At 30.4% G+C, this 10,484-nt stretch overlaps 1 protein-coding gene and 2 long non-coding RNA genes across 5 annotated transcripts in view; 1 reads left to right on the forward strand and 2 right to left on the reverse strand.

Annotated features, from left to right (window-relative positions):
• Window positions 1-237: 237 nt before the first annotated feature.
• Window positions 238-2,047, reverse strand: LOC111463965 (pentatricopeptide repeat-containing protein At4g21065-like). The gene has a single exon (XM_023108007.1). The coding sequence runs from the start codon at window positions 1,927-1,929 to the stop codon at window positions 253-255; it is 1,677 nt and encodes a 558-aa protein (XP_022963775.1). The 5' UTR covers window positions 1,930-2,047; the 3' UTR covers window positions 238-252.
• Window positions 2,048-3,255: 1,208 nt separating this feature from the next.
• LOC111463842 lies at window positions 3,256-7,459 on the forward strand. Of its 3 annotated transcripts, none has more exons than XR_002713930.1 (4): window positions 3,256-3,398; window positions 3,836-3,860; window positions 3,896-3,944; window positions 7,179-7,459. It is a non-coding gene; the product is annotated as an uncharacterized LOC111463842 (long non-coding RNA). The 3 variants fall into 3 exon arrangements; XR_002713931.1 differs by having other exon boundaries at window positions 7,193-7,459; XR_002713929.1 differs by having other exon boundaries at window positions 3,259-3,398; window positions 7,207-7,459.
• The window catches only part of LOC111463843, a 5,989-nt gene continuing 2,790 nt past the window's right edge, over window positions 7,286-10,484 (reverse strand). The window contains exons 3-4 of the long non-coding RNA XR_002713932.1: window positions 9,551-9,652; window positions 7,286-7,370 (exon numbers count right to left, since the gene is read on the reverse strand). This is a non-coding gene — a long non-coding RNA (uncharacterized LOC111463843). The remainder of the gene's footprint in view (window positions 7,371-9,550; window positions 9,653-10,484) is intronic.

Genomic DNA, 10,484 nt, shown 5'->3' on the forward strand with positions numbered 1-10,484 from the left:
CATTTGTCTGCCACTGAAAACATTACCATCCACATGCGGCGACATGCCAATTCCTGATGTTGATTTATAATTGAAGTTCGTTATCATTCCCCTTCTCTTAAGAGCAAGTTCTTACATGATATTCACTTGTCCAACGTTGAAAACATCACCATCCATTCGGTGATATGTTGATTCTTGGTTCTGATTTATAATTGAAGTTCATGAAATTGTAATAACCATTAAAGGATTGGCGAACAACTCAAGGGAAAATTTTCACCAATAATCACGACATGAACATGACCCTTTATCAAAATGATGAAATCGATTGCGATCCCGAATAATTATCTTCCTCTCATACTTGTCTGAAATATGTTTCATAAACGAATGACAGTCATGACAAATTCTAAGATTCTTCATGATCCTTATCGTCCTTTTATCTTTCAAACTAAGAAGAGCAAAGGCCACAGCTAATTTCTCACTGTGATAACTCAAGGAATGCTCTCTTTCTTCCTCGTCAATATCGTGTAGTACATTTTCCGTGCGAGGCGTGTAACCGCTGTTTCTTAGATCCCCAATAATCGAGCTCAAGAACTTCGTTATCTCCTCGGACTGTGGATGAGAATCGTCCCCAGAAACGAACTCGTGAGTCGCTTGGTCTATATTAATCAAACTACAGCCAGGTTCTTTGCCTATTCTTTTGCTTCTCATCCTACTCCTCACCGATGTCTTCTCTACCCATCTACCAGCTGCTCCATACACATTGGATAGAAGCACAAAATCGCCATCGTGCGACGAGTTTAGCTCGGAGATCTTCGCCTTCACCTTCTCAGCTATATCAAGATCGTTGTGATTCGCACATGCTCCGAGAAGGGTCCTCCAGATGATTGAATTCGGCTTCATTGGCATTCTTTCCACAAATTCGTAAGCTTCATTCAGCAGCCCTGCACGGCCAAGAAGATCAACCATGCAGCCATAATTCTCTAGATGAGGAACCATCTGATAATCCTTCGAAATGGTTTCGAAAATATCCCGACCTTCTTTTACAAGACCGCCATGGCTACAAGCTACTAAGACACTAGAGAAGGTTATATAATCTGGCTGCACCCCTGAATTCCTCATGCTGTGGAACACTGCCAAAGCCTCCCTACTGCGCCCGTGGACTGCAAACCCGTTTATCAGCGCGGTCCATGTCAACACGTTCCTCACCGCCATCTCTTCGAATACTACAACTGATTCATCAATGGAGCCACATCTGGAGAACATGTCAATAAGCGCAGTGCCCAAAGCAACAGAAATTTCCAAGCCAAGCTTGTCGATAAACATCCGAACCCAACGACCCAATTCTAATGCTCCCAAGTGCGAGATCGCAGATATCACACTGAGCATGGTTACCTCATCAGGAACTACTTTATCTTCCAGCTGCATTGCCTTAAACAAGGCCAAAGCCTCAGATGCATAGCCATTATTAACAAAAGAAACAATAATAGTAGACCAAGAAACAGAATCTCTCTCAGACATTTCATCAAACACCTTGACTGCAATCTCAACAGACCCACAGCAACCATAAACACTCATCAATGAATTCTGCACAAAAATATCAGAGTCCAAACCATATTTAACAATAAGGGAATGCAAGTGAAGATCCATTTGCAATCGAGCACATGCCTTAAGAACAAATGGGAATGTGAAATTATCACAGGGGACGCCATTGCACCGCATAGAAGAGAAACAGGACAAAGAATGAGAAGGAAAAAAATGAGAATGTGCTCGTATGATGGTGTTGTAAGCGAAGGTATCTGGAGAAGGAATCCGAGAGAATACATAGCGAGCATGAGATAAGCTTTCGGGAGCTGCAGCAGCACAGGAAAGAAGGAGGCTACGGAGAGAGCGAGGATCATGCTGCTTGCAAGTTTTGATTATACAACAATGGAGTTTGTACACATTATTCATGTATTATGAGAATTGCTCCAATCCGCGAAGAGTCTTTTGAGAATCTGAGATTACTCTTTTGAAACCCTTCGCTACCGCGCGATGAAGAGGAAGGAGCAGCGAATAAATGGAAGAAACACCTCCGCGGGTGTTATCAGCGTAATTTATAATATGAATATATATATATATATATATACAAAAAAAAATTAATTAATTTTTATGTATTTTAAAAAATGTTTTTAAGTGATTAGAAAAAAATAACAGACAATCAACTAATTTGGGATGCGTGGTAAATAATAAAAATACCAAAAAAAATAAAAAAATGAAAATTATATTTTATCTAAAAATACTAGTAAATTTTCAAAAATTTCAACTTATACGGTTAATTTTTTTTTTTACCATTTTATCTGGTTTAAAAAATACTAATGAAATTTTAAAAATAAAAATTATTACTATAAATATAGGGACGAAAACCATCTATTAACACTTCTTAAATCATATTTAAATTTTTATTTTTTATTCTTAAAGTTGGAAGGTATTAATGTTTTGAAAGTTTATGAGTATTTTTTAAATATGGTACGAGTAATTTATAATAAAAAAAATACAAAATTTGTGAATTTTTTAATTAATTTTTATGTATTTTAAAAAAAATGTTTTTAAGTGAATAGAAAAAAATAACAGAATCAAATAATTTGGGATGCCTGTTAACTAATAAAAATACCAAAAAAATAAAAAATAAAAATCGTATTTTACCCAAAAAAAAAAAAAAAAAAAAAAAACTTTAAAAATACATATACAGTTAATTTTTTTTTACCATTCTTACGGTGTTTAAAAAATAGTAATGAAATTTTATTACTATGAATATATGGACAGAAACCATCTAACACCTCTTATATCATATTTAAATTTTTATTTTTTATTTTTTATTTTTAAAGTCGAAGAGTATTAATGTTTTGAAAGTTTATGAGTATTTTTTAGGTATGGTATTAACGATATATTTGTAAAATAACCGTATTTTTAACTTTAAAAAAAAATTAATTTAATTTATTATTATTTTTTTTTACTTTTAAAAAAGTTTAAGAGTATATGAAAGATATTTTAAAATTAAAGTATTAATTATTTTTCTTTTAAATTTTTTTAGAAAACTTAAAAAGAATATTTTTTTTAAAAGGTATTTTTTTAATAGATAAAATAAAAAATAATTTTATTAAGTCAAGTCTGCCCTTTTTCGAAACTTTGGGCCCCCGATTTGAGTTGCTTGCAACAAAAGCCAGCCCACCAGTTCGCTTTACAGCAATAGTTGTGTAAATGAAGGGTATTTATGTAAAATGTCAGTGAGCTTCTGCTTCTCTATATAAAGGCGAAGAACGGAGGAACACAGAGAGGTTTGCGCGCGAAAGTTTGGCGTTCCTAAAGTTGCTCTGACGAGGAGAAGGTTGATATTAGGGTTCGGAATTATCGGTGCCTCACTATGTTGTTTGCAAACTCAGGTATGTTTCAATGTTAGATTGATCTCATTAATGGTATTTACTTTTGGATTTTGATCGGTTAATCTTTTTTCTAAACTGATGAACGTGATTGCTCTGTCGCACAAATCGTAATTGCTTTAAGATTTCTGTTAGTCGAAATGGAAAAAAAAAAAAAAAATCATTAAACTAGTGATCTTGATCGCTCAGTCTCATAAATCCTAATTACTAGTTTAATTAGTCAACGAGGAGCAAGTCGTTTACTATAAACTAATGATCGCGATTATTCAGTCTCAAAATCCTAACTATCAACAACAAAGAAGATATATACATCATGTTCATCAATCTTATCACATTAGGCCTTTTATAGTCAATCATTTTGATTCTTCTATTTATATTTTTTCCTATTTTACACACGATCCGACGATAAACTGAATCTCTATCGCTTATTTTTAATTCAGACTTTGATGAGTTGCTGCATTACATGTTATTTACGAGTTCAAATCTGCTTCCACGGTGAGCTTTGAAGAAGATCCCGTGTCAGCGTTGCTACCTGAACAGTATTTTTAGGTAAGTATTTTGACGATTTTTCCTCCGTTATACTTCTACTTCTATTACCTTCTATTAAGTTCAACTAGCGCATTGATTTTCTTAATTAGCCATCTGGCATACATATGCTTCTCTGAATGTCGTGCTTCCTAAATTCTTCCGTTTTCGTGCATTATAATGAATTGTATACTTTGGAGTAAGTGAATTTCTTGTGAAAGATATATTTCTTACCATTAAATCTTATACATTCAATAATCGAATCGTTTCTGCTTAAGATCATTACAGATTGTTACGTGCATTTAGGGATGCATTGGTGGTAATATTCTCTAAAGTGTCTTATTCAAAATAGTTTCCTAAAAATCTCATAAAAGAAAAAAAAAAAAAAGTTTACAAAATCCTGTTTCTTATACGCATGCCGTTTTCTTATTTTTGTCAAATTTTAGAGACGTTCTTTTCATTAATTCGATATCTTACTGTTTCTTAGTAGTCTAGTTTTGGAAGCCTAAGTTATTCTTCAATGTTTTTCCATCATTTGTAGATTACTATTAACTGAATCTGAATATGCCTATGTAGTTTATACGTTATGATATCTTTGGGCAAATAAGATTTGTTGTAAGCCTTATATGAACAGTTGCGCTGTTCGACTTACTTGGTTAGCTTTTTCTGTAAGTAAACTTTGATTAGATGAAACAAAATACGAAAGGCTTATAAGAAATCAAACTTAAAGCCATGTATGTCTCCCAGAAAGGAAAAAAAACTTCCAAATATTTGAGATAATTATTCAACGAGGTCGGTGGTGTAAAGAATGGAAGTTGTTAGGAAGTCTTCAGAACTGTTGTGATATCCTTAGGTTTCTTTTCCATTAAAAATTTCAGGAAAAAACGTACTTTAATTTGGTCGGAAGGCATCCCCTAAATGCGAGTCAAACATCCAGCACAACTCTTCGACAAAATGGGAATGTGTTAAGAATGAAAAATAGAAATGGAAATAGAATTGAGAAGGTCTATATTATCACCATAGATATTGATATCCTATTTTTAAATAGGATACAAGTAAGTACAAAGGAGGAAAATATAAAATAATTAAATACTGAGAATAAAATAAAATATATTAAAATATAATATATAAGATATATTCTATAAATAATATATACTCTAGATATTATATCTCACTAAAATGGACAGCTCCATTGTCAAACCCTGCTTAAGCTATACTCCATATTCACAGAGAGAATAACTCTTTGAATTTTGTCCTTACCTTGAGCTAATGCGTTGGTTTTTGGAAGGTCTTCTTTTCCGTCGGGAAACAAAGGAAACTTACTTGACACGGAAGAAAATTCATAATGGATGACACTTCAAGATTAATTAGATTAATTTCTTATTGAGATTTGATAGTATATATAACCTTTAGTAATAAGATTAATTTCTTATTGAGATTTGATAGTATATATAACCTTTAGTAATAAGAATATCTCCTTAATTACCTTAATTAGCTGTTCTGGGACTTTCTCCCAATAATTTTTCCCTCGAATAAAGTATACTATAGAGCCTCCCCTGAGGCCTATGGAGCCCTTGAACAGCTTCCCCTTAATCGATTCTCGACTCCTTTCTATAGAGCCCTCAAACAAAGTACACACTCGAACAAAATATACCATTTGTTTGATACTTGAGTCATTTTTTACTACACATTTGAGGCTCACAACTTCTTTGTTCGACATTAGAGGGTTCTATTAACATGACTAAGTTAAGAGCATGACTTTGATACCATGTTAGGAACTACGACTCTCCACAATAATATGATATTGTCCACTTGGAGCATAGACTCTCATGGCTTTGCTTTTGGTTTTCTCAAAATGTCTCATACTAATGGAGATGTACTCCTTACCTATAAACTCACGATCATCTCTTTAATTAGCCAATGTGACTCCCTCTCAACCATCTTTAGAATCTTTTAGATAAGGTTAGATTTTCGATGAAGTATTTAGGATATTTTATGTTAGATTTTCAATGAAGTATTTAGAATATTTTATATTCATGAAGAGAATAGTGAAAAATCTCTTTGCTTGGACCCAAGTATCTCTTGCTATAAAAAAGGTATAAAAGTGAGTGAGCGAGAGTTAGAGCGTGAAAGAATCTTTTCTCGTAAGTGTATCTTTCTACCTTTTTAACAAAAGTTCATTCCTTCTCTCGTTTTTCTCTTTCCTTTCATGCTAATTTCTTCAACAATGAACATCGATGTTTACATTCATAGAGGTTATAAACGTTAGTTAGGAAATGAAAATATAGTTTCCTAACATTCATACGACAAAAGCCAAACTACTTCAAACTATATCAAATTATCTTTCGATTACTATTGGAGGTTACCAACTCTAAGTTAGCTTATTAGAATATTAACTTTTGGATTTAAGAAAGGTTTATTGTATGTTTTTTAGTTCAATTAGCTAGGGACCATTATGATATTAACTTTTGGATTTAAGAAAGGTTTATGGTATGTTTTTTAGTTCAATGAGCTAGTGACCATTATGATATTGATGGACATTAGAGTTACAACCTTTTAATTCACCACGGGTTACTCTCATGTTTATTTTTAAAGCTATAAATAGTCATTCATGTGGTTGGTTTACTTGATTAAGGTATTTTGTGTAGTGATTTCAATTATGAGTCTCCAAACTAATTTTCTTTACTCTTAATCTTGATCATAAAGATAATCTGTTCCAAAAATTTATCTTGGGTTGATTCTTTATCGTGTGGAAGTTCTTGAATTATAAGTGTATCTTTAGTCTTGTTGATCGAAATTGATAAGAAAAATGGAAAAACTATAAAGAATTTGTATAAGACATTCTACAAAGTTAAATTAAAGAATCTAGTCTATTTGATAAAATTTATAACCTTTGTCGTAGAGCGTGTTTATGGCCTCAATTCAATTATTCAAATGGTAGGTTTGTCGAACCCAAATGGTAGACTTCTAAATCTATCTAATCATAAAATATTTGCTTTTGCTTTGGGCAGGTCTAGGGTACTTCGTCAAAAAAATTTGTTTGAAAATTGATAAAAAAAAAGTTAAATATTTGAATTATTGCTTATTATACTTCAGAAATAGAAATAATTTACGAAAATTTGTTGATAGTATAATTAAATGTATGCATTATGCACTTTGTACGCCAAGGACTATGTAAACTAAACTGCTAGCAACAAATTATGAATTGGAACTTATTTTTGCCTTTCTGATATTTTCCTATCTATTTTTGTTTTATAGTAAATAATATATAGGAACGAATTCTCAGGTGGACTCATCGGTGACTTTGACTATACGCTAATTGGTGTCAACTATGACATTTGTACGCAAAAAGCATGCAATCGAGGCAATGCTGTGCCACTGGTTTGTTTCCATCCATACCTCTTCTCTCTATACCCGTTCATTCCTTGCTGATCTCTTCTCAATTGTACTCTGCATAAAATCAAAACCCAAGGTAATGCAATGGAAGTGGAACCTAACGAATGAGGTAACAATCAATTAGATACATTTCATTTTTAACTTCTCTATTTTATTACCATTTTAGTTTTGCACTTTTATTTTTATTTTTATTTTTATTAGATTAAATTATAACTCTTTTTTTTTTTTTTTTGAACAATTTAGTTACTGAAGTTTTAAAATTGCCTAATAAATCTTTAATTTTAATGGTGATATGTTAAGTATGGTCTAAAATTAACCCTCATTTCAAAGCGTTAAGAGGTTAAAAGTCTTATTAGACATCAAATTCAATTTTATATCGATACATTATTTTTTAGAAAAATATTAATTTAAGTATTTCAAAGATGTATTAGATATTTTTAAAGTTTACACAAAATTAAAATTTAAATATCTAATTGTAATTAGACTTTTTTTTTTCTTATAATAATTTATTTATCTATAATTTTAAATATTAGGGTTTTTTTATTTATTTATTTGGAATTGTATTAGAAATTTAAAACTTAAAAATAAAACTTGAAGGCAGGGTTTTTATTTTGAAGTAATCTTAACACGTTATTTCTCTATTAACATTTTTTTAAATGTTTTTAGCATTTTGAAAGGCTTGTAACTTTTAATTTCAAATGTCCAGAATCAAAATAATTTTTCCCCCTTACTGCTAGGCAAATAGAATAAACAATATAGAGTAGACAAAACTTATAGTTAAACTCAAAATGATATTAACGATTTCTTTTAGTTGAGAAAAGAATATGTATCTTAATTGTTGATCTGTCTCTTATCTTTCAGTTGGGAAAACAATATAAAATATTTAGTTGGGAAAAGAATATAAAATTAAAGAGTGCATAGCTAGGAGAGATTGTTAATGATATTTCTAAATGAGAATTTGATTGTAACTTGTTTCTCTCATAACCTATTATCGTGTATTCACCGAAGTTTAAGGTTTTAAACTTCGTACTCTGCTTGTACTAAACAAAATTCTATATATGTATATTAAAAAAAAAAAACAATAGTTTTATTTGTTTATTATTATTTTTAAATAAAAAACTATTTTCTAACCTTAGGATGAACCCAAAATTTTTTACAACCCAACCAACTCTCTATGAGTGGTTAAAAAACAAATTTTTTTAAAAAGCTTTTATTTATTCAAAATTCATAATCATTCCACGAGTTGGAAAAACAAAAATAAAATACCACCAAAATTTTTTTTTTTACTTCAATGAAAAAACTACTACAAAAAAATTTACTTTGAAAGAGACTTATTTATGCATGATACAATTAGACATAAATAAATTAGAAAAATCTCATTTTAGAATAAAATTTTCAAACAGTTGAGGCTAAAACGAGCAACTTTTTATAAAATTTGGCATTTAAAATTATTTACTTTCCACCAAAAAAATGACAGATTAAAATTATTTACTTTTCACAAAGTCCAATAGAAAAAATGATAGATTAAAAGTGAAAATTTCTTTAAAAATTTATTCCTCATTTCATTTAAAAATTAGTAAAATAAAAACAATAGGCTTTAAAATTATTTAAATATATGCATAATCTATGAATATTGAACCCAATATATTTTTTTATTCATTATTTAAATATATGCATAATTCATGAATATTGATTGCCATACATTTTTAAATGTATATAATTATATAGTATGAAATATTGAGGTATCTAAAAAGAGTTTATAAAATAAGAAAGTAATTAAAATACATATAAAAAATAATGTATATAATCTGAAGTATTAAATAATATGAAATATTGAGGTATTTTTTTAATCTTCAAAAGAGAATTTTATGAAATAAAAAAATAATATTAAAAGAGATGTTTATGACAAAAATATTAAAAAATAATGTATATAAGTAGAATGGAACTAGATTATACGCGGGATATCTTAAAATATTTTATAAGATATGTTTGAGTTGATCCAGAATTTTATCCAATAAATCCAAAAAATATATACTTTTTAAAGTACTCTCGACTCCATTTTAAAAAGAAAAAAAAATGTTTTAGTAGTTTTTAACAATTAAAAGTAATCATGATGTCAATTTTTATATATTGTTCAACAAAAAGGGCAGAGAATGAGAGTGGTAAAGAAAAAGAAAAGCATTAAAAAAATTTGTATGCAAATGAAATAAATAAACAGTAAGATAGAAATGAACCTGGATGGAAACAAGTAAACGGCTCAGATTGAACTTAGCATGAGGCTGGCACGCGGTTTTGGTTCCTCATCCTTCGAGTTGGTCCATTTCTGAATCATAGTGCTGATGCAGCCCCCACGTATTGAGTTATGGGGAAAATATACACAAGTTTAGAGAAATTTAGATCTCAAAAGGTTGATGTTATATTTATTTATTTGTTTCTCAAATATTAAAAAGCTGTGGTTTTATATTTATCTATTGTGATTTACACTATTTATTTGTACAATTTAAGTGAGATTTAACTCTATACTATATCAAGGACAGAGAATTAGTTCTTTGGAGGGATGACAATAGAGATGGAGAATTTTGGAAGGTCAGAGAAAGAGTCGAGTTTTATTATGATTATGAGCCTGAAGGAAACAAATGGGATCGATGCATCATCCATGTGGTTTCTATCTCTCTCAAGGGACCTATCAGGAAAAATCTTTGTCGGAGAGCAGAAGAAGACTTGATTCATATTCTTTGAAATACTAAGGACTTCGCTCGGGCTGTTTGGTGTTACTTGAGGTTCGACTCTCAGTTTGCTTGTCAGAGGGATTACACTCATCTACTACTGTTCCAAGAGATGGGAAGATTCATATGGCATGCCGATGTTTAGGATTTCTTATGGGGCGGTGGGGAGAGAGAAATAATAGTACTTTTTTTTAGAGAGGTAGAGTGGGACAACAAGGATGTTCGGACTCTAGCTGGATTCTATGTTTTTCTTTAGGCGTTGATGGCTAATTCTTTTTGTAAAATTATTTTCTCTGTCTCATTTTGCTTATTGGACCAAGAAGAAATCCCTCTTTTTGTGGACTTGTATTCTTTCATTCTTCCTCCACGGAAAGTGTGCTTCGTTATCAAAAAAAAAAAAAAAAAAAAAAAAAAAAAAAAAAAAAAAAAAAAAAAAAAAAAA

This window comes from Cucurbita moschata, unplaced genomic scaffold, assembly GCF_002738365.1.
Source record: "Cucurbita moschata cultivar Rifu unplaced genomic scaffold, Cmos_1.0 Cmo_Scf00029, whole genome shotgun sequence".
Classification (NCBI taxonomy): Eukaryota; Viridiplantae; Streptophyta; class Magnoliopsida; order Cucurbitales; family Cucurbitaceae; genus Cucurbita; species Cucurbita moschata.

Coding starts and splice junctions, on each gene's coding strand:
- LOC111463965 (XM_023108007.1), bottom strand. CDS start 1,929: ATGAATAATGTGTACAAACTCCATTGTTGTATAATCAAAACTTGCAAG.